Here is a 25,976-nt window from a genome sequence, read left to right as displayed (position 1 = left end):
GTGTGTGATGCATCAGGGATCCAAACAAAAGCAAGGGAGCCAAAAACCTTTAGGTGATTGATTTTGGGCCTACAACTTGATGAGGCCTATTCCGGAGTTTTACCTTTGACCACTACAGTGGGTGATCGGTAAAACAAATAAACTGCAGTGTTAACAGTTTTTGCCCAAAACTGCTTTCGAACATATCTGTGTTCGAGCATGGATTGAGACATCTTGATGATTGTCCTTTTCCAACGTTCAACTACACTGTTCTATTGTGGCATGTGGGGTGTGGTTAACAGGCGTTAATGCCATGTGTATCCAAGAAGTTGGAGAAAACATTAGAACAACATTCTCCCTATTATCTGATTTAAGAGTAATAATAGATTTCCCAGACTCTTTTTCAACTAAAGGTTTAAACATCTGAAATACAGGAAATGCATCTGATATTTTTTTAAGGAAATACACCAACAATTTTCTACTGAAATCATCACCAAACAACAAAAAATACCTGGACCCAAGAACAGAAGGAGTGGCCATAGGGCCACAGATATTGGCATGTACAAGCTGAAGTACCTGAGAAGCTCGCCATGAGTTGCCACTGGTGAAAGGTGTGGGATGTTGCTTCTCAGCCTGGCATGCATCATAAACTCCACGCTGTTGAGTCTGAATCTCTGGCAATCCAAGAACAAGCTCATCTCGAGCGAGCTGTGAGAGATAATGCACATTTAAGTGCCCATATTGCTGATGCCAAAGTGTGCTAACAGAAGACTACTGAGAAGCCATAGCTAAGTCTTGAGAATCAATTGAATTAGTAAGTCTGAAAAGACCATGATCCTCAAGACTTACTGGAACGGTAGACTTAGTCACCCAATCAGTGATGGTGCACTGATGCGACCAGAAAGTGATTGCCAAGTGTGGAGAATGTCGCAACAACTAACTAACTAAGAGTAGATTTAGTTCCATCCTTGGAATGTAGTACACATCAAGGAATATGAGATTCCTCCTAGTAGACTGAATCTAAATGTTGCCTTTACCGACAACCGTGTACTCTTCTTCGCCACAAAAAATAACAGAGTCTGAAAAAGGCTGGTAGTTAGTAAGCTAGTCTCTACGGCGAGTGAAATGACGAGAGGCACCTGAATCAATGTACCATGTAGACGACTTCACATGATTTGCAGGTTTTTTAGTCATGAAGGCGTAAAAGACAGATTTCGCTTGCTTAGTGTGCTCTATACTGTTCGCTTTGGGTTGCCAACCTGATTGCTTAGATTGTGCAACTAAGTGTTTTCGATATTCAACCTTCATGTGTCCAAACTTGTGGCAGTAGTTGCATTGAATGTTCTTCTTTCGAGAACCATTTGATGCTGGAGCAAAAGACTTCTACTGAGATGGCTGTTGAAACTTGCCTTTATCCTTTTGAAAGGATTTTGCAGCAAAGGCTTGCTTTGTGGAGGTGGAACTGGAGCTACTACTGAACTGTTGTTTCCACCGATCTTGCTAAAGCAGTAGGGTGTAGAGATCACTGAACTTCAAATCCACATCAGAAGATGTGATGTTGAGAGTCTCGATAAAATGCTTATAGGGTTTTGGTAAACTCCGAAGAGTGATATCGACAATATCCTCTTCCTCCATCTTGCGATTGATAGCGAGTAATTGATCACGGATTTCCTAAATCCAATTCAGGTGTGCCTGGAGCGAGGTGCGCTCATCCATGACAATAGAAAACAGAGTGTTTTTTAGAAAGAAAGCTCTACTTTTGTCAGAAGTCTCATGAAGACCTTTGAGATGTGTCCACATCTCGGTAGTTGTCTTGTCGGATGGAATTTGAGAAAGGTGATCATTAGCCACAGATAATTTGAGAAGCATCATTGCCTCTCAATTATTCAGATCCCACGTATCTTGATTAGGACCAGGAGAAGTCGGACACTTCCTAATACCTAGAACAAGTTGATCGATGTTCCGATATTCAAAATTTGCTATGATTCGCTGCTTCCAAGTTCCATAGTTTTGACCATTGAATTTGGAGTTGTGCTCGAGAAAAATGTTTGTTAGAGATGCCATGGCATGTTTTTCAATGAAAAATTGTGAAAATATGTGAAGGCACGTTCTTCGAGACAAAAAAATGGAAGTCCCAAAAAATTTTGAGAGTGACCCAGAAGAGAGCTCAAAAAACTTGACCCAGAAGAGGAATATGTTGTCGTTTTCTAGATTTGCTGGCTCGAAAATTGAAGCACAAAAGACGAGGCACCTAGAAAAATCGGACAACTCAGTTGAGCTTTCAGAAAACCCACCAAGAATTTGTGAACAAAATTTTTCTCGAGCCCAAAAATTAGGGTTTCAAAGAAAACCCTAGCTAGTGGCCATTAATGGTTAAAATTGTAGAAAAAAGGTGTTTTGCAGGTAGAAAAATGGCTGATTATATTCAAAATAGAGGTGTTTTGGCTAAGACAGTAGAGAGGATGAGGAAACAAAACCAAAAATGCCCCAAGAAATCACTGATTTGTAGATTTTCAATTTCTAGAAAAAATGACCAAGAAACATATGCCTTTTTTAGACAAATTCGTAGATCTTTGTCTCTGAAACCTCGTGACTAGGTATTACAAAGCACGTAAAAGACTTAAAGAATTTCAAATTTTTTTGGAGCAGATAATTTCGAAAGAAATTATAACAAATTATAAAAAGTTTGAAGTCTAGGCTCTGATACCATATTATGGAAGTAAATGGTAAATACTTGCTTGTTATTAATAGAGACCGAGAGATCTATATATACAAAAGAATAAAGCAATGTTTCTTTAGGAAACTATAAAAAAGAATAGAAATATTCTATTCTAATAGATAAAGCTAAAAAAGTGAAAGCTAACTAAAGCTAACCAAATATTTACAATAGAGTACCATTAACTAATAATAGACAATTATCATTTATTGTAATATCACAAAGACAACAAAGACAGATTAGATAATGAAATAATAGGATGCTTTTTTCATCAAATGTCCTCATATTTATAATCTCCAAATGGCACCAATTTCCCAAAAGAACTCCACTTAAGAAGCTTTCTCTACAAAACATTAAAATATAACAAACTGCCATTAATATAATTTATTAATTGCTTTTGGCTCCAAAAATAACATTTTTCCACCATAACTTAATATTCTGACATGCAAGGCCACTGTTTCTTGTTCCCATGATTTGAAACTTTTCTTGTTCCTCACAGTGTAATGCCGATATAAACTCTCAATCTGTGTCAAGGGCTCATCATCATCAAATTGGGAATTAGAAGATGGCTCCAATCTTTGACTCCGAACTATTGGTTGGGTAGGATCCTGGCAAACCCTCTCAACAAACCCAACCTTAAAATCCCTGTGGGGAAGCATAGTAGACAACGCCTCTACAATCTTTCCCACCAATCTCTGAATAGCATGAGGACCTCGGATGAGAGTACCCTCGGATACTCTGTATGAATCTACTCGCACATCCAAACTCTCCAAAAGATACTCCATGAAAGACTTTGTGCAGTAGAAATTATATGTGGAAGCATCAACTTGCTCCCCTGCAACCCACAGCTGATCCCTTTGAAAATGTGGCACCACGAACTTTCCAATTCTATCAATTGTATGAGATAAAGAAATAGATTTGCTTCTGGCATAAGGAAGCAAATCAACATGAGAGCTCAACTCCACTGATACTCTTACTTCATCCATACCTACTGCACTCATATTTGAAATGGATGTGTCTGCCATATCATCACGTCCCTCATCCCCAAACGTGGAAGTAAACTCACCACCAACCACAATATGTAACTGAATAGGGTCTGGGGCTAGTACCCACTCTAACTCTACGGTAACCTCATCCAATTGTGACTGTGACTGCTGAAGAGCCAACTGAGTATATTGAAGAGAGTCCACAGTCACCTCAAGCTCCCGAGTGAGCTCAACCACCTTCTCCTCTTTCTTTAACGTCTCATGACAGGTGCTACCCCACTCAAGAAGGAAATCCCTGTGCAACTAATTGAGAGTAACTATGCTTCAAGATCCTGATAGCCTCTCGAAGCGCATAAACCTCTACTATGGAAAGACTACTATCATCGTGTTCATCTAACACAAGAGCACCCCAACTAGATGTAGCTAGCATCTAACAGATGACATCAAAATGCTCAATAGCTGAAGAAATGTCACTATCACTCACCTTCAGCTAACAAGTCACATGATGCCTCCGTAACCCCTGACTCTTATGCAAGCTCCTTGTCTCACTAATTGCACTATGATAGGAAACCGAATTAGAGCTATCCACCACAAGATTACTTAGTGCATGTGTACTATTGACCTTGCACAACTCTGCATCCGACATACAACTATTATGCACCTCAATCAACTCCTTATCTAAAGAAATGGAAGCCCTCACAATATCAATATCCCCATATGTCTTAGCTTCCACCTCAAAAGATAAAGCTTGTAAAGACTGATCGTGGGACCCATCCAAAACTTCCTCGGAGTCATCAACTGATACCTGGCAAGGGTAATCATACCCAATGCAACTCATAGCATCACAAAAATGTATCATCAGATGTGTCCATACTATCTGCATCCACATCTAACAAAGCCTCAACTATTGATACTTGACACTGCACACATGACTTTACGTCAAGTTGTGAATCAGTAACCCTAGAGCATGAACCCACATCTACTGACTCAGCTGTAACACACAAATCACCAACATCACAGTTGGGTGACTCCATATATGCATTAGTCCTGCCCGAGGAAGTAACTGTCTCCTACACTAGAGCAACACTACGACAACTCACATACAAATCTCCAATAATAATACCCTTCTCGAGAGAGCCGGAAGTGTCAGTAGTAACAGTTGCATCAACTGTCTCTGCACTAACTGCAGTAATAACTCTGGGAGCCTCAACTTGCTGAAGCCCAAGGGTACTGACACGTCTACTGATCTCTGTGAAATGAGTCCATCATCAACAATGCAGCTAGGACTAGTAGATGCCATACTAAATACGGGAACGTCTGCATCATGGACACCTGTCGAGGAAAACTCAAGCTTCGTTCCCTATAACCTCGATGTCGATCTTCTAAAGGCTAAAACCATATACCTCGTTGCCTTGCCAATCGTCTCTAGATTCGACAAGCTCTTCGACATCCTTTGCTGATGAAGCTTAAGTTTTTTTATACTCTGTCAAAGAATTTAATTTCCTGCTATCTTCCACACTACTCTACCAACTCCCAGGACTACTAGGCCTCCTGTATCTGTCCATAGCTAGAAAATGCTAGAGTACTGGTCACTTCAAATGCAACGTCAGATTTGAAAATAAAATAACTTTCCTACCCCACAGGATGGTAGGAAACCATTTTGATACCACTGTAATAACTCGATTGACTCTCAAACAATCTGTTGTGCTGAAGAATTGATTTTTTTTTTTTTTTCTTGAAGTTTTGCAATTTTTATACAACAATATAGCAACAAACTAGAAGATTTTGCAATAATAATTTCAGCTCAAATATTTAGATATTACATAGGGAATATACAACTGAAAATTTCTAGATTTCAATATCAACTTAGATAGTGAGTATTTTCACAAAATACCAACAACGCAGTTGATAAAATATCCCCTATTATCTAAATCAACAATACCTAGAAAAATTAAAAGTTACAATCCATGAACTTACAAGTAAGACATGCCTTGAAACCCTCTGAAATGAAGACTAGCAGCAACAAATAATTCATTGACAAGCAAATGCAACTGCAGATTTGGAAAATGTTGCTCCCAAAGTGCAAATAGAAAATAACACCCAACAATAGATATAAATTGGCGTTTAACCAAGTCTAGATTAACCAGCACACAATTTGATATAACAATTCTAGTGTATCGCTTCACAAATTCCAGAACAACCTCCAGCAGCAAGAAAAATTAAACTTCTCCTCAGCAACAATTATTACAGTAGGAAAAATGACAAATCGTACACCTCAGCACAATCTGCCAAGTAATCTCAAAATTGAATTTACAATACTACAGCTTTAGATCCCAAACCCTTATACTTCAGCAAGGGCATAAAATTTCAGAATTTCAGAAATGTCACAAAGACAACAAAGAAAGATAAGATAATTAAATAATTGGATGCTTTTCTCATCAAATGTCCTCATATTTATAATCTCCAAATGACAACAATTTCCCAAAAGAAGTCCACTTAAGAAGCTCTCTCTACAAAACATTAAAATATAATAAAGTGCCATTAATATCATTTATTAATTACTTTTGGCTCCAAAAATAACATTTTGCCACTATAACTTAATATTTTGACATGCAAGGCCACTGTTTCTTGTTCCCATGATTTAAAACTTTTCGTCCTAGTTCCAACGGTCTATGATACTGAGGTGACCGACCACCAATACCAACAAAAATAACAACCTTAACGTATTTAGATAAATAATAATAATAATTCACCTGTCTTGCGAAAACAATTGAAGAAGCATCAGAATCGAAATTTGACAACACCAAAGTGATCTTGATGATGAAAGACGATGAATGAACTTGACGGGGTGACTTACTATAAATAGATGCTCCCTCCAAGATTCATGGAGCCCAAATTGGAAGCCTGAAATAGAAACTTAGAGCATCACCCAACTTCTCTAACTCAACCGAGATCATTGGAACCGACAGTTAAACTTACTATAAATAGTAAGTCCCTCAATTGGAGCCAAAACACAACATAGGTTGTTGAAAAGCCCGTAACCACACAACTGAGACCCTCAAATCCCACTGTTAGCTCATAAGGGTCGCAGTGGTGAACTGACCAAGCCAACTGTAGAAAGCGGTTAAAAATGGGGACATTACATTCAAGCTGACTTTTTTTGCACATATTTTGGAAAGGGTCCAATTGTTTTGTTTTCCACCATTTTTTTAATAATCAAATCTACCTTTTTTTGGTTTTTTTAGAAATGGCTTTGGTTTCTTTTGAAACACTCTTTTTTTGTGCCGGTTTTAAATTTTTTTGCAGATTCCTAGTGGTGGGTATTTGTATATCTCAACTGGTTCGGTCTTTTTTTTTTATGGGTGCATCGTTTCCGTGCCTTAATTTTTGAACTGGCGGAATCAAAATCTAATTTCAGATTCTTTGTGGGGTTTTCAAGCTCTTATCCGGGTCTCTTCAAATTCTTTGGGTCTTTTGTCAATATGTCTCGAAGTTCGTGTCATCTTAGATTTTTCACGCTTTATCATTGAAAAAGGTGCAATGGCATTCTCATTAGTCTCATGCTAGAAGGCAGTCAATGTTTCAACAAAAAGAACTAAAACACCTGGAAGCAGAGAATGATGAGGATCTTCATGTACCATCGCCTTTAGGCGCTTGTTTTGGGTACTCAGACTCGTCCTACCACAGTCAATGCTACTGCAGACCAATATTGCAGAACATGTAGACCTCTCTATCAACTCGAGACTGCCTTTTTCACTTTTTTAAGACATGTAAATTTCTGTTTTTTGACGATAGATTGACCATTAAGGGAGGGTATTACGATACTAGATAGTTTTTATTTACTCTCTTTCATCTTTTTCTAATGGTTACTCTTTTTGTAATGCTTCCATAAATTCCTACTATTCTTAATGAAAACTTTCTCTTTCTATCTTCAAAATGTTTCTATTTCTGTCTCTTTATTCGTTATAGAAACATTCTTGTGTATACTTGTATTTGTAGATCATTTATGATCTTTGTTTAATAACACATTCATTATTTTACCATTATATTAAATGCCTCTACGAATAAGCCAATATCATGAGTCATTATTAGCATTGCTCTTCTTTATTTGCTTCAGTCTGGAGTATCATTAGCATGATTGTGGCATACTTCTTGTTTGGTTGAGGGTTGAAAAATTTTTTCTAGTGCTTTGGAGATGCTATATGCTTCAAATTGCTTTCTAAAAACAATATCAAGATATGGATTAGCATATTGTTTGCAGCTTGGTGAGGACAATTTAAACCATGATAAAACTTTTTTAATTTTTTGCTGTCATGCAGTTTCATTTCTCATGTTGCTTGTTTTTGTACTGGTGTGCTTGCCATTGCATTCTATCTCTCTATCTTGTTCGCCTTATCACCCATTCTTTGATGCCCATATCAATAATAATTAATGCTTAAAAGATATGAATTCTATGCTGCCCCGACATTTTCCTTCTCTGCCTACATCCAAACTTTCCTTCATTCCATAGCCCTTGGAGTTCATGCTCTATAGCCTCTCCAAAGCCTGAAAATAGCTCTGTGGTGTCAAATGAAAATAGATGTGCAAAGATGAACTTTTTGAGTATTCCCATCATCATACGAAGAAAAGAACAATCAAGACCTCTTTTTGAACTACGAAGAATGAGTGCCATCTTCTACAGAATATCCACCACCAAAGCTTCACTTCTTTAAGGATGATTTAACATACCATGCCACCAACTATTCTTGTAGTTTTCTAAAAATGGCACTAGAAGTATCTCATGTCAGTCATGGAAAGGGAAAATAACAGTTTGATGCAACTGCAATCTGAGATGGATTCATAAACATGATTTTTCTTTATTAACTGATTAAATCTTTGGGTTAGATGCCTTTCTGATCTGGTTCTACAAACCTTTGGAGAACTAATCAAGAAGAATCTACTAAATGTGAATACAAGATGAACAAAAATATGCTTACGACCACGAGTATCACCTGTCTGGTGTTAAGTGATTTGAGTTGAAGAATTGTAGTAATCTATATTTTTAATTTTACACAACATGATTAAATTCCCTTGAAAATTTTGTTGTTGACACAATTAACTTTTGTCCTTGGAAAAATATTATAATTTCAAGAGGTTATTCTCTTTGAATAATTCCAAATCAGCTGGGAGAACAAATGACATTGTATATATAAAATACTTATGATAGAGGAAGTTGTTAAACCTTAGAGCAAAATAAAATGCTTTTTGTTCAATTATTGGCTTATAAAATTGTGCAGCTGCACTATGGGAACCTTTTTGCAAACACTCCTGAAAACTGAAAGGTAAAATAAAGGGTTGACGTGACCAACCACTAAGGTGGACTCCAAAACATAATGATTTCTTGGAATTTTTTTTAAGGAGCATTAATATCACAGAGCTAGTGTTTATTTAAAAGGTTGGTTGAGCTGGGGAACTTAATAAGTATAGATCTATAACCTTATGCAACATGGATTAAAGAATTTCTAATCTTGTCTCCAATAAAACAAAAACATCTCCACTTAAAATTACAACCCAGATATCATAATTTATACCATAGTTAAACCACCTTGGGGACGGGGATAGGTTGGGACAAGTTTCCAAGCAGTGGGGACAGAGGGGCCCCATCTTTGGAATGGTGGCGGGGGACAGGAGGGGCGTGAGGGGTGTACATACTATGTACTATATGCTAGTTATGAAAAGATGTATATAATTTACAATATAAGACATAAATTTAAAATTAGAAATACCAATTTTCTAACATTTAAATACTTGAGTGTTGTATTGTGATTGAACATTGAACTATGTCAACCCACTTTTCTTTGGGCACATGAAACTATGGTGAATGGGAAACATTTCTCACAATCTTGAATCACTTTTTCTAACAAATTTGACTAGTGCAACAGGCTTATCTGAGCAGTTTGGGAGGTAGGTCAAGTTTTTTTGGGGTATTCTAGAGAAAATATATTTGTGGTATAGGATGAGAGACATGAATGGGAAAAAAATCATGAAACCAATTTTTATTTACTATGCTAAATTAGATGTTTAGAAGTGGGAAGAGCTACTAAGCAGTTTTTGTTCAATCTAAAACATGTATAAGATGTTATCCTCACTACCTCGTCAGTTTTCCCTTTGAAATAGTTGGAATATGTTTTTGTACTCTCTAAGAGTAATATTGTCCTTATTGTTGACAAATTATAGTCTGAACACTAATATTTTGGGATTAGTTTTCTTTTTCTTTTAGTTTTTTTTTGGATTTATTAGTATTTAAATGAATTACTGAAACTTCTTATATTTTCTAGGATATGCTCATATTATTTGTTAAATTAAAGAATTGTGTATATTGCCTATGCAGAAAGTGATCTGGTAAAGTTATCAAATAGTTGATGAGGCATCACTGTACTCAAATAATTGTTTGAATGTGTCTGAGTTCACGCTTCTTTTAATTTGTTGCTTTCATGCACAGCAACTGGACCACGGCATAAAGACTTGCGTGTTGGTTTGACAATGGCTTGGGTGTCATTTCTAGAGGTATGTAGCCTGCAACTTCTTTTGATTCTTCTGATTTATGTTGCCTGTATTATGCATGATTTTTCTATATTGTACTCAATTATTATTTCAAATTTTAAGAATCCTTTACCCTAGTTCTCCTATGTTAAAATGGAATGTTTGCAAGTCCCATTGATGTACTTTTGGTCATTTATGGAGATCAATGTTCGTTTAAATGCGAAACAAAACAAAACAGTTCATATTAAACCCTTTTTCAAAATAGAAGGGAAACTCCCTTTGACCTTGAATCTGATGATTTAAAGTATGCAATACACATGAATTCAAGTTAAAAACCTATGATTTTCTTTCTCTGTCTAGGGCACAAGGTGATTCAGCACCTTTGCACTAGACAAGGAATTGTGGTATTTTTGTAAGGCTATCCATTGTTGAAAGTCATCTAATTCAACCTATGTTACCTTGAGTTTTTGGGACAGGGACAAGAGGTCATTATTTGATGTTTAATGGAACTTTCAATTACTCTTGCGCCAGGCCTGCCCAATGTTCAAACGAAACAGAGGTTGGCTATGTATGCCAATGTCTTCCGGTCTATGAAGGAATTGGTTACTCTAACGACACCAGTTGCACGGATGTAGATGATTTAAAGCATTGGTTTTGATAGTATATGTTATTGTCTTTCTCCCCAATCTTCTCATGGGCTCGTTCAATTCACATATTTACATTTGTAGTTCAGCTCTGATACCATGTTGAATTATCTAGGATCATTTTCTGCAAATGTAATAACATTGCCATTGTAATTGGTGTATTCCAAATGCAGATTTGAAGACTAATAAATACAAGAGGAGACATGTCTCATGAAGAGACATGTCTCTATGGTTAATCATCATTAGATAATAATAATATATTAACAATAATATAAATAACCATACATGTAATATATAATATTATATATATAAGAATATTTGTCTAAATGATGATTTACCATCAACAATGTTTCTCATGATCGAATCAATTCGACTGAAGCTATAAACTTAACAATTTTTGGCTTGGGAATGCAAAAATGTGTTCCTCGAATACATTTTGACGCAAGGAGAATTGGAATAGCTAGAGCTAGAGGCACACCTAACTATCCAACCACCTTGTTCAGTAACACAACAGAAACAAACATCAAAGAGAACAACATCGAAGAGAGAAGGAACAACAAAATACTTTATTAATTCATCAAATTATCCGCATAAATGCCCAACTGTAAGGCCTTCTGGGTTACGACCAACAAGATTTGATGAAATCTGAACTCTCCCAACTCTCCTACTTGACACCCACCTTTCAACATACCTATCTTGACCTAAACACCTTTATTTATATTTGCCAAAATGGCTTATAGAAAATTCTAGATCATTACATAATAGAAGGTCGACCACAAAATAGTCTGTGTACATCTTAAGATAAGATCCTAATAGGAAATTCATGATCCAAATTAAATACACAAGTTGGCTCAAACTAAGAACCACTCGCAAATAAACTCGGTCAAAGAAGGAACCGAACATCAACAAACATTAGGTTCACTCGGTGCACGAAGGAACGCTCAAGCAACACTGGACAGCTCGACACATACATAAATGCTTGGTCAACATTGGACAACTCGGGCAATACTGAACAACTCAGCAACAACTGCAACTTGACAATCACTCACTAACAGGCAAAATGAACAAAGATAAGTAGGATAGCAAGGCAACCCAAGATGCTCCTGCATCTAACAACCGGGGTTGAAAGAAATGATTCTCTTGAACCATGCAAGTGCCACAACTTGAGCTGAATCGAACTTAGATTGTGAAATCCGTGTAGCATCTTCAACTGGTCTGTTCTTCCATTTCACCAAATATTCATAGTAATATTTTCCTCTTGTGCTTTTACCAACTCTCTGATCTAATATCTGTTCAACTTCTTTAATCTGCTTCTTAGGATAATCATCTGGTACACAACTTCATCATTTGACTCGTGATACTTGTGCAAATAACCAATATTGAATATAGGAGATATATCCATGTCATCAAATAACTCAACTTCATAAGTATTACAACTGTCAAACTTCCTCAAGATCTTACAAGGTCCAAACTTCTTCATTTTTAGCTTACTATATGTTCCAACAGGAAATCTACCTTTCTTAAAAGAACCATCACTTCATCACCAGTTTCAAAAACATGATGTCTCCTAGACTTATCTACAATCTCCTTATACTTCTGATTACTTTGTCCCAATTTCAACTTCACTCCCTCATGCAAAACCTTCATAAAACCAACAAATTCTTCCCCTTCAACACCTCTCTTCTCTTCACCAACAACATCCCTCAAATCTGATATTCCTCTAGGCTAGATGACAATAAAAATCTCAAAAGGTGTTTTTCTTGTACTCCTATTCATAGAATTATTATATGCAAACTTAGCTTTTGCCAATACCATATCCCAATTACTCAACTTATCTCCAACTAAACATCTCAACAAATTACCCAAGCTTCTATTCAAAACCTCTGTTTGTCCATCTGTCTGTGGATGGAATGTAGAACTAAACTTCAATTTAGTATCCATCTTATTCCATAAAGTCCTCTAAAAATAATCGACAAACTTACCATCTTTGTTAGAAATAATACTTCTTGGTAATAATCCATGCAATCTAACAATCTCTTTGAAGAAAATTTTAGCGACATGTATACCATCTGATGTCTTCTTACTTGGTATAGAATGTGTCATCTTAGAAAATCCACCCATAACAACAAAATCCAGTATTATGACTTACTCCTTTTGCAACTTGACAAATTCCACAACTCCTTACAAACTTCTAAACATCCTTATACATTTGTGGCCAATAATACTTATCCTTAAGCAAACTCAGTGTCTTATCAATTCCAAAATGTCCAGTCAATCTACCACAATGCTTTTCTTTAATCAGATTAACTCTCATAGAACTTCTTGGTATACACAACTGAATTCTTTTGAACAACATACTTTCTTGAATGAAATACTCATCATAATTACTCTGTCGATCTGATAGATTTGGTGCTCTTCACTCTCTCCATGCCTCAGAAAAGTCAAGGTTAGTATCATACAATTCTTTCATTCGTCAAAACCAAGAACTTCAACCTTCATCTCCGTCCACAAAGAACGTCTTCTACTCAATGCATTTGCAATTCGGTTAGTAACTCTACTCTTATGCTTGATGACAAATGTGAAACTCTGCAAATATTCAACCCACTTCATATGTCTCTAATTCAACTTATGTTGACTTCCCAAATATTTTAAAGCTTTATGTTTCGTATACAACACAAATTCCTTGGGAATCAAATAATGTCTTCACTTCTTCAAGGCTTGAACAATAGCATAAAATTCTTGATACACAGAATAATTCTTTTTAGCATCATTCAACTTCTCACTAAAGAAATCAACAAGTTTACCTTCTTGACTCAACACAACTCCTATTGCACTACCACTTGCATCACACTCAATTTGAAATACCTTTGTGAAATTAGGCAAAGCCAATACATGTAACTCAACAACCTTTTGTTTCAAAGTCTCAAAACTTTTATCAGCTCCATTTTTTTCACTTGAAATCCTTTTTATCTCCTCCCATTGTCTTAGTCATAGCATTACAAACAAAACTGAAACTCTTTATAAACTTTTTGTAGAAACTAGTTAAACCATGAAATGATCTTACCTCACCCGCACTCTTAGGTGTAGGCCATTCCACAATTGCTTTAACCTTCTCAGAATCCATTCTCAAACCATCAGCCGAAATCCCAAATACACAATCTCTTCTTGCATAAAGGAACCTTTTTTCAAATTATCAACAACTTCAACTCTTTCAATCTCTGCAATACTTGCCTAACATGCTCAAGATGTTCTTCCTTAGTCTTATTGAATATTAGAATATCATCCAAATAAACAATCACAAACTTACTCAAATATCTTTGGAGAACTCCATTCATCAACCTCATGAAAGTACTAGGTGCATTAGTGAAACCAAAAGACATAACCAACCATTCATACAAACCATTTCTTGTCTTGAAAGTAGTCTTCCACTCATCACCATCTCTAATTCTGATCTAATGGTATTAGGTAACCACTCTTTAAACCAATCTTAGTAAAATACTTTGCTTCATCAAATGATCAATTATGTCATCCATCCTCGACATAGGAAACCTATTTTTCATTTTGATCTTGTTAATAACTCTGGAATCAGTACATATTCGCCATTCTCCATTTTTCTTAGGTGCTAATACAATAGGTACAACACATGAACTCAAGCTTTCTCTGATCAGACCTTTCTGCAACAACTCTTGCACTTGTCTATTAAGTTCTTCATCTCTGTAGGTGTTAATCTATATGGTGATTAATTTGGCAAACTAGCTCCAGGAATTAGATCCATATAATGACTTATACTCCTTACTGGCAGTAAACCATCATGAATTATTTCTAACATTCTCCTTACACTCATTCAACAACCTTTCAATTTTTGCTAGCACTCGGCTAGCACTATCAGCTTCAGCAATCACTCGGCCTCTACTGTCTTCTGTTGCTCAACCTTTACCTGTCACTCAGTCATTACTATGCTCTGATGCTCGATAATTACTAGCTCAACTTAGCCTTCTAGGAATTATAGCAAAACAAACTTGGTTCCTTTTCATCTCTTTTTCAAATTGCTTCCAACTAACCATGCAAATTCTCACAGTAGTACAATTTATCTCATCATGAGACTAAATCAAAGGTAACGATATTTTGTTTTCTCCATTCACCGAAAGAGTATATTGATTTAATTTATCATCATGCACAACATGTCTATCATACTGCCAAGGTCTACCCAACAAAATATGGCAACAATCCATAGGCATAATATCACATGAAACTTCATCAAAATAGTTTCCAATCTTGAATTTCACAATACGTTGCTCACTTACCAACAATTTATACTCATCCTTGATCCATGACACATGTTAGGGTTTAGGGTATCTCAACCTCTGCAACTGCAACTTTATAACCAGTTCCTTTGATGCCAAATTCGTTGAACTGCCACTATCAACAATTACTTTGCAACATTTTTGTGCCATCTTACATCTTGTCTTGAAAAGACTTCTCCGCAGGATGGGTACCTCATCAACTCTTTTATTAGACAAAGTTCTTCCCACCATCAGGTTTTCTCCAACCTCAGGTTGACTTGGTGAACCCTCAAGGTCTCCTTGAATCACAACATTTCTGTTAACTTGTTTATTCTTACCAGAGTATCTACACTCAAAGGATCTATGCCCTTCTTTGCCACATCTAAAACAATTACCATGAAAACCACCTCTAGAATAAGAATTACCTCTAACTCTATAAGAACTAGTACCTCCTCAGTAAGAACTACCACCTTTCCACTCGGTCTTGCCTTTATCTTCGGTTTTTCGCTTAGATTTACCCTTATCTTGCACAAAATTTTCAGATCTGCCACCTTCTCCATAAGATCTACCTCTGCCTCTCTGGAATCTTCCACCTCTACCTCTTTGTCTTTGTTCATGCTTCTTTGTCAAGATCTCTTCAGCTTTCAAGGCATATTGATATGCTTCTTCCACACTTTCCAATTTCACAAAACTTATTTTATCTTGAATTCCCGATCTCAATCCATTCAGGTACCTTGCAACTTTCTCAACCTCATCATCTACATGTCTAGATCTGATGTCCAATCTATAGAATTCCTAGTTTACTCTTTCACAGTCATGTACTTTTGTCTCAAATTTTGCTTCTTTCTTAACAAGCTAACTTGGTAATCAACAATAAGGAATTTCTTCTTCACTTTGTTCACCATTTTAAACCAATAACTGATCTTTTCCTTTCCTCTTTGTCTATCAGTTTGTAAATGCTTCCACCACAATGAGGCATGACCTTTCAACCTAGTGACTGCAATCTTCACCTTCCTATTATCACGAGTGCCTTCAAACTCAAAGAACTTCTCCATATCAGAGATCCAATCCAACACAATATTGGTGTCCAATTTTCCATCATAAGGAACAACTTCCACAGTAGGCTATGAATCTACCTTAGACAATACTCTCAACAATCTTTTCTCATCTTGATCTTCCTCAGGTTCCAGATTAGGGTTTGGTGCCATTGCTTCATCATCACTCACATCATACAGATGCACTCTGCTTCTCTGGATTGTCTCCACAACATCTGATTTCGCTGCAATTTCTCTCAACATGTCCATAATAGTAGAGTAAGCGTTTCCTTTGCCTCGAACCATCTTTACAAATAAATTCCTACAAGGTTGTAACCCTCTGCAAAGATATAGGTCAACTCCACAGATTTGGCACCCTACAACCAAATTCAACTTAGAGTTCTACACGATCTAATCTTTTTAAGGACGAACCTCAAGCTTTGATACCACCTATGCAAGGAGAATCTAAAAAGCTAGGGCTAGAGGTACACCTATCACCTTATTGAGTAAACCTAACAAAAGAAAACATCAAAGAAAACAACACCAAGAAGAGAAGGAACAACAAAATACTTTATTAATTCATCAAATTATCAGCATACATGCTCGACTGTGAGGCCTTTCGGGCTACGGCCAACAAAATTTTACGAAATCCCAGACTTACAACTTTTACAGGTCTCTAATTCGGACTTCCAACTCTCCTACTTCGCACCCACCTCGCAGCATACCTATCCTAACCTAAACATCCTTATTTATACTTGCCAAAACAGTTTACAGACGATTCTAGATCATTACATAATAGAAGTCGATCACAATACGGTCTGCACACACCCCAAGGCAAGATCCTAACATTAAATTCACAATCCAAATTAAATACACAAGTCGGTTCAAACTAAGAACCACTTGTAGATAAACTAGGTCAAAGAAGGAGCCAAACATCAACAAGCATGAGGTTCACTCGGTGCACGAAGAACGTTCGACCAACACTGGACAACTTGACACATACAAAAATGCTCGGTCAACGTTGGACAGCTCAGCCAATACTGAACAACTTGACAACAATTGCAACTCGGCAATCACTGGAACTCAACACAAACAGGTAGAATGAACAAAGATGAGCAGGATAGCAAGGCAACTCAGGATGCTTTTGCATCACATTTGCATGTATTGGATTGCAAAATCGTGGTTTATGGATGCATTTACATGTTTAAATATATTGATATGATGGCTGGAAGTGCAAATCCCACTCTCAAGACCTCATCACATATTTTTTAAAACGTGTAATACATGCCACGTGTTTGGACTGTTTTGGCTTTGGAGTCCAAAAATGAGCTCTTGGAGGGTGATTACATGAGTTTTGAATGCAAAATCGGATTTTCCAAGATGCATTACTTATAAAATCCATTGGTTGGAAGTGCATTTACATGTAAATGGACTCTTAAGAGGTCCATTACTTATTTCAAATATGCATTTACATGTTAAAATCGGATTCTTAATATGCATTTTCATATTTACATGTTTTAGTGCAAATTGCACTCTATTGGAGCCTTTACATGTTTTAAAATGGATGCATTCTTGGGAAAGAAGGAAAATCGCATTCTCCATGTGCTATTGCATGTTTTAAAATGCACACATATAACAAACAAGGCAAATTGCACTCTCTAGGCTCCATTACTTTTAAAAAAAACACGTAACATGAATAAGAATGCAAATCATAGTCTCCATCCTCCATTACATATTTTAAAAATATGCATTTGACAATTTTGGCATTGGAAAGCAAAATCGTGGACTCCAAATGTATTTACATGTAACACTCAACATGTTAAAGACCAATTTTATGCAAATCACATTCTAGGATGTCCATTTCATGTTTTAAAAACATGTTTTAAGTGTTTAAAAGTGCCTTTCTAGTGCAAATCGCACTCTTGGAGGTCCTTTAAATGTAAACGTGTAAATGGGTTGAAAGTTGCATTTGCACAACTTAAGTGATCAATTAAGCACGTGTTTAATTGATTTTTGAGGAAATATCACTTTATTGGGTCAAAAATAACATTTACACTATATAATTAATATATCATGTGCAAATGTTATTCAAAAAGCAATATTTAACTTGATTTTTGAAATAAAACATAAAGTAACTAAAAAATAAATCAAACTATATAGTAAATAAAGTCACTTAAGTAAAAAATTTAGAAAGCAACTCGACATGAAAATATAACATAGAGTGCTCTATAGTCACTTAAGTTCTAAAGTAACTTAAAAACATAACATAAAGTGAATTTATGTTATATTTTTCAAAAAGTGAATGTCAACATTAAAATATAACATGATATCTTAAATAATGCAATTGCATCTGGAGAGTCCACCTTTTGGGCACTTAAATGGTCATATCTTTTGACTGCCAAGTCCGACTAAGCCCTAAGATATACCAAATTGAAGGGAAAACCAAAAGAAAGGGATTGAACAAAACTAAAAGACCAAAAAGATGCTTAAAAATGCGAAAAAGGACATTGAAGGCTTAAAAAATCAAGCATAGGCTTATCAAAATGAAAAATGAAAAGGACTTGATGAAAGCCTTTAGTAAAAGGATTCACTATACCAATTGGGGTTGATCGATTGATCAATGTTAGCCAATTAAATAATGAATCAACTTAGGGAAAAGGGAAACTAAATTGCAAAAGTTTCGTATTGTTATCTACATTTTGTGGTGACAAAATGTAGGACAACATATATATATGTGTGTGTGTATCTGTGTATGTGTATAAGTTAATACACAATTTTATATATATATATATATATATATAATTTGAATTATGTTCTACAATGTAAATCAATTTGACTGAAGCTACATTGTTAACAAGTCTATTGTTTAGACCCTCCTTGGCACTGTAGAACTTTTGGATATGACCAAGTCTACAATGATCCTTCAAACATGACAAGGTAATAAAGTTATCCCTTCCTTTATCTAGAGACATTGAGATCAACTTAGAAAAACTTCATAATAATGAAAAACAATGATTTTGCCAAAAAATGTTAAAAGCAACAACACCCACGAACAACATTAAACTCCAGGACATTCACAGGCACACCGCTTGCCCTTGAAAGCCAAGGTATGACCCTAAACACTCTACAAGAAACCATGAAATTCAAACAAATTGTCAAACATTTTCTTGAAGGTAGAAGCCCCAATTTTGTGAAAAATTGTCAAAATCCTTCATTTTGAGGGAAAATTTTGAAAAAGAACCCATACTCTTTTTTTCATAAAAGTCTAAAAGAAAACAACAAACCCATGACAAAGAAGAGGATGTCTTTTTAGAAAAAAAGAGCTGAACCATTTTAAAAAACATAATATTTTTGTGGGAAAAAACCAAGAAAAACCTAGAAAAGCAATCTAAAGTCTACACGAAAAAACTCATCATGATCTTTTGTGGTAAAAAATCAGAAAACGCATCATGATTGTTGTGGAAAAAAAATTCAGGAAACCCATGATGATTTCTTTTGGGAAAAATCAGAAAATCCGTCGTCCATGATTTATTGTGGACAAAATCAGCAAGTCCACAATACCTAATTTTTTGTGGAAAAAATTAGAAATACCTCCCTCAATGATCAAATAGGGAAGCTCTTAAACATGACAAACAAAACTTCCGAAAAACACAAATTTGAGACAAAACTTTCTGTTTGGTAAAAATAAACCTTTGAAATTCACAAAGAAGACCTATGAAATCTTATGAGCTTTGCACTAAAATAACCTTGTTTTTGAAACCTTCGATTTTTATCCAAATATTGAAAAAAAGCTGTAAAAAATTTCTAATAAATTTCTAGGATTCAGCACAATTCGTCATAAAAAATTGTTAAAAACTTTTGGAATATAATTCCAGTAATGAACCTATGAAAAACTAACCTATGGGCTTTTATCCCATGTGATTCTAAATCAACATATAGTATATACTCTACAGACGAATGGCTTTATTATAAGATACTGCATGACATTGTTTCTGAACTTTTGGAATTTAATTCCAGTTATGAAACTATTGAAAAACTAACCTATGGGCTTTTATCCCATGTGATTCTAAATCAATATAAAGGCTTTATTATAAGATATTGCATGACATTGTTTTTGAATGAAACACTCATTAACAGAATGCAGACAAGGAAACATCATAAATCATCTAAGGTGACCACTATAGAAACATGAGAATATTATTTTAATAATGGGGTCGAAAGGAAAAATGTGTTGTAAGCTTTCTCTACCATCAATTCAGTTAATATGCCTACTTGAGCCAAATCAGTCACTAGCTCTACAAAATTAGAGGATCCAACTTCTTATAAGGCGTCCTTCAAATTTTGAAATCAGAAGCTTGCATCCTTCCTCTTCCCTAAACAAACAATAGCTCTAAGAGAGTGAGAGCCTATTGTGCATGTGTTAATGACATTGATGAGTGATTGATGTCTAATATTGGTGCATCTCTTTATAATGATAGATCAGGCATCCCTTGTCTAAACTTGTTTCATCTTCTCCATCATTAAACTCACCTTGGAATATTCTGTATCAAGGAGGAGGGTGCGTAAATTATGATCTCGAGGAGGAACATATGAAGAACCAATAGCAAATGCATCTTTGAAAATGTATTTATAATATGGAGAGCATGCTACATGAAATGGTATGGCATTAGCATAAAAACGTTTGGCAAAAAAACTATCAACTGCATCATGTGATTGCAAGTTAAACATACTTGCAACAGTAGTGAACCTTTTCTTTCCAAGTTGATTCTCTGGCGCAACAGAATTAGTAGCATCAACACTAGAAAATAATCCATTAGGGTTCACAAACTCCATTTGTATTCGTTTTTTTGGCTTCACCTTCCATGTACAATCTAGTCACCTTGGCCTTCTAAGCTAATGCTAAAGTTTTACAAAATTTTATCCATTGGACAAGACAATCTGAATAGGCTCTTTTTCAAGGGAGAGATCTTCAGTTATGTGCCACAAACTCAACCCTATGACAGCAACTTGTGTTTTCATTCTTCAGCCTGCATGACTTACTCGCAGGATGTATCAAGTTCTTCCTCCCTTTAATCTCTTGTCATCCTTAGCTACTCGATCCATCTTGGAAGCATTTTAGAGAGACTACTAAAAGTTCTCATGATCAACCTGCCTTGAAGGAAAAATACCAACGCTAGAAGCATACACGATTAACTATTCTAATGTATGAATTAATAACTACATAAAAGATTCCTGAACATTATTCATGTGTTTGCAATCTCACTCTCTTTATTGACAAATCTTCCTCACAATCCACCAATTGTTCTTTCCTGATCTTTGCACCACAAGACTGTTGCCTTTCGTCTGCTGATGCTGAAGACCTCATAGTCTTCAAAGGGTACGATTCTACATAAAAATGTCTGTTCGGTATTAAAGACTCTTCACTTGATACGCCCAATTATAAGAAAGGATTAGTGTTCTCAGCAGCAGAACCTAATCATCAATTTTACACAGCAAAGATCACAAAGACAATACAGAAGAAACCATCACAGGTATAGCAGATAACTTCTACAGCTACCAATCTTTATCAGGGGGCCTTGTGGGTTTGGCCTCCCCACCCGTTTATTTTTAATTATTTATGTTATTTTCTTTAAAATTGAACTTTCTCTGGTTGGGACATAGGGAATGGCTAGCGGTTCAAACACATTTTTCACTGTTTCCAGAAAACTTATAAATTTCCTTGATGTTTCTGGAAAAGAATAATTCTTGGGGTTTTCATTTTTGCTATGTGAAGGAAGATTTAAGCAAGGGAAAGTAAGAAAAGAAGAGTTTTGAGCCAATGGGTATAAATGTTTTGAGAGAAAGGTAAAGTAAGAAAGGAAAATTTGTTGAGCTTAAGGGGATAATTCAATGTTTTGAGAGCAAGGAAGAATGGGTATAAATTTTTTGAGATCAAGTAGTAGTGTTGTGTGAATATATATTAGAAAATTATATATACAGTTGCCGGCATATTCTGGAGTCCCACAACAGGGTGGGTGGAGGGGGAGGGAGTGGCGGGCATTTACGACTTGTCTCCGTATTCCTGGGACATCTCTGACTGGGATGGCCCCATCTTTGCCGGGGACATGTCCTTCGGTAACATAGAACACAAATAAAGGTTGCTTACAATTTTCAAGTTTTTACTAATCTAAATATTTTGGATTTTAGTTTCCTCATTGTTGCAATACCTTATTTTGAGCTATCTTTATATTTATTAGTTATTTCTTTTGTCTAAGAAGTTATGATGTTCGAAAAAGTAAATGTCACCTTTAAATAGAAGATCTCCCTTTTAAAAGATTGGTTTTCTGGCATTTAAAATGATTAATGAATCCTTTGTTAAACATCATTGTTGAGTTGGCTGCCTTCTATATGTGCCTAGCTTGAGAATATTATTTCTGAATATGTATTTACAATTGCGCACCTCTTTTTCAACTGTACACCTGTATACGAGCGTTGATCTTGATATTTGAATCAAAACATTTGATTGTGAGGTGCTAGGCGCACAATCCAGTAGACACCTTTGATTTTTATATCCAAGCCATTTGCGAAATTCATTACAACGTGTGCACCCCAAAGCAAAAACACATCTTTGTAATGTTTAATCCCCAATTTTTTCCCTATTTGTTTTGCAAATGTGTACTTTGTTTTCTTGCCAAGTTTGATGGGTTTAATGCGATGAGTGTGGACAGAGATAATTTGCAAACATTCATAACACAATTGAAATACTGGTAAAGCATTCATTTCAATTTTGATAATAATAAATAAATTAACATCTTTCACCATTCAAATAATAATGAATCATCAGGATACCTTCTGTTAGATAGCTCCTTCAAGGATACTGATATGAAATAACCACAATTAATGAACAGAAGTGAGGAATGAACTTCTAACATCTCAAAACCACCCCTCCAATCAGTGATTAAGCAATTAATTCAACTTCCAGATGAAGATCCCATTTTTATAATTTTCTCATGAATGAATAGACAGCTATTAATTTGCTGCGAGTGTCTTCAAAAATCGGCATTGCAGCAATGAATGACTCTGCTTTAGCACATTCCTAGGCATGGACAAGTATTCTACATGATAAATTCACACCAAATAACCACCCAAAATTGTAGATTCATCATTATGATGGCATTTATGTTCTCTTTTGTTGTCTTTCACACCAACCAGCAAAGAAATAACTCCAAGGAAAAGGCTTCAATTCCCAAATGCAGGATCCAAAATGGTCAAAAGTAGAACAGCAATATTAATTTTTCCCTGTGAAATTATTCTCTTTGTATTCCTCATCCAAAATTATGGCCCCTATTTCTATGTGTTCTCTGGGTTACTTTAAGATATTACTCAATTTTGTGTAATGTGTTATCTTTGAATAACCACTATATGCGCTGCAATCCTACTCTACTCTGTTCATACTATGGTTATGTTTTCTATAAGTGAATTGTGAATTTAGTGTATGTATTTTACATACATAATCATATACCTTCGCTTTTTGGTTTAAAGCATGTGGACTTTTCATTCCTTGTATATCTTACACAAGGGAGTTGTACCTTTAAATTTTTGAGATGGGTTAGTGTACTCTGCCCCATCTGTATATTGTGGGTGTTCTGTTGCAACACTTTTTGGGTTCATGGAGCACATTTGAAATTAAGGTAGCAAAACATCCACTAATAGGTTTTTTGGTGACTCTATTGGGGAGGCGAGAAGATTGGTGCCTTTTTTCCAGAAATAAGGCTGGCGACTTTGTGTATTTGGAGATTTCAAAATGATGGTCCATGACAAGGCCATGGAAATGAATCAGTTTAAGAAGAGGTATCCACCAAATATTGAAGAGATATTGGCTATAGATGACCATATACTTCACCTATTTTGGAATAATTGCAAAGAAGTAATCTATGAAGCTGAAAGGAACAATTTGAACCCTTGTGGAGACCACTAATCTGCATGGCTTTTGAAATGTGTGCATCAGAGATATTATGTAATGAAGGATCTTGAGCAAGAGAAATATCAGGTTATGACACAAGATTTGCATGAAGCTGAAAGTGAAAAAGTGGAGATTCCTTTGGTATGCATCCAAGAAGACAAGAAAGAACAACTATTCACTTCACCCATGGAAGAAGCATCATCAAAAGAATATAGAAATGTCTATGTTCCTCACCGTTTCCTGAAAGGGACAAATAAATGAGGAATTCCAGTCTGCAATTCTAGATGCAAATGGTAATGTCACTCAAGTTAAGATTAATGAATTCAAGTGCAACTCCGGTGGTGTAAAGGAAGGTATAAATCTTTCTATATTCTCTTCTTGTCCTGAAATAGAAAGTTTTTCTTTTGATATGGGTGAAAAAGATCAAAAGAAAGAACATGGGACTATAAAATATTTTTGAGATTGTGATTTGGAAATGGAGGCCTTTCCTTTTTATGAAGAAACAATTGAAAGTCTTATGAAGGCAACGGAAATAAATCAATTAGATTTTCACATAGCTCAGCTTGAATATTTATCTTTCAGTTATATTAATCAAGAAAATGGAGAAAAAGATCCTCGAGAGAAAGAAAGGTACATTAACACCTCTGAAAATATCTTCACGAAGAGGATTCTAAGCAATCTCAAAAATGTGTATTTCAGCCTTTAAATGATTTACTAATTGAATCTATAAAAGAAACTGGTAATATTCTTTATTTAAGTTGCTATCATGATATTGACATTGTTTGCATAGAAAAAGGAGAAATTCCAACAACCAAAATTGATCCTATGTTGAAGGAACTTGATAATTTAATGAAGTCTAAAGATATGGGTGAAAAGAATGTTATTTTCAGTGATGATTTCATTTGTGAGATAAGAGAAAAAGTCTCTTCAATCAAATATGATCCTATGCCTACAGAAAATAATCTTCAGTAATTGCAGCCACTGTTTATATATGAAGAAATTAGTTTCTTATGTAGTCGAAAGGAAGAAAGTTTGATTCTTGAAAACACATGCCATGTTTTAATAAATTTAGTATATGCATTGACGGTTATTGATCAAGCAATCTTACGTGAGCCAGAGATGGGAATAGGATTGATTTAGAAGTTTCTGATGAAGAAGAGTTGTATGGGCATGAATGCATTTATGAAAAGTTTTTGCAGTCAACCAATCTTAGAATTGAAAGCGAAGCAGTCGCCAGAGAGCTATTAGTTTCAGTTGCACTTCATAGCCATAAGCTGTTTCTGAGAAGTGGCTCGTATTTCTCCTAGCTCGTCAATGGTTTCACATGAAATCTCTAAGGCTTTTCTGAGGTAAGGGGTTTACCCCTGTAAATAGCTGTAAATAAAGTTTTGGTGTGTGTGTTTGCCTAGTTGCTCTTTCCCCTTCTACAAGCGATCTCCTGCATTGCACCTCTTTATGACTTTGTGGCCCATGGATAAGGCACTAATCCATTCCCTTTAAGTTCTCTTTGTCCTTCATAGTTCTTGTCCTCATTTAGAGCTAGTGTTAAGCTTGGTTTGTACCCCTCTTTTTCAAAACTTTTCTTATGCGGGCGTAGTGTCGGTTGGTTGCTATGTTCCCCAAAGGCCAAACTCCAATTTTGCTGGATTGCCAAATTCACAAAGCTGAAAGCTGCAACTGTTCTTTCATACTTTGGTGTGTCTGCCACGTGGAGATGTCATTGACCAATCACCCAAACTTGCAAATTGATAAGCTCTGACTAAACTTCAAGGCTTCAGAAAGCGGGCGCTTGACCGACAACAAGTTTCTCGAGGCACGATCATCATTTTGTCATCCTTGCGTTAAATATAGCGGTCATTGTATAATCTCT

The 25,976-nt window shown here is 35.7% G+C and overlaps 1 protein-coding gene across 8 annotated transcripts in view; it reads left to right on the top strand.

Annotated features, from left to right (window-relative positions):
* SWEETIE (HEAT repeat-containing protein) overlaps positions 1 to 25,976 on the top strand; it is a 314,166-nt gene that overhangs the window by 69,139 nt on the left and 219,051 nt on the right. For all 8 annotated transcript variants that reach the window (XM_089806951.1, XM_089806947.1, XM_089806950.1 and 5 more), the window contains exon 7: positions 10,163 to 10,227. In XM_089806951.1, the coding sequence (XP_089663077.1) occupies positions 10,163 to 10,227 (65 nt within the window). The remainder of the gene's footprint in view (positions 1 to 10,162; positions 10,228 to 25,976) is intronic.

Source organism: Cupressus sempervirens, chromosome 10 (genome assembly GCF_028749045.1).
Source record: "Cupressus sempervirens isolate cs-2001-9-10 chromosome 10, ASM2874904v1, whole genome shotgun sequence".
Lineage (NCBI taxonomy): Eukaryota > Viridiplantae > Streptophyta > Pinopsida > Cupressales > Cupressaceae > Cupressus > Cupressus sempervirens.
This window is presented reverse-complemented; position numbering and strand designations above follow the sequence as displayed.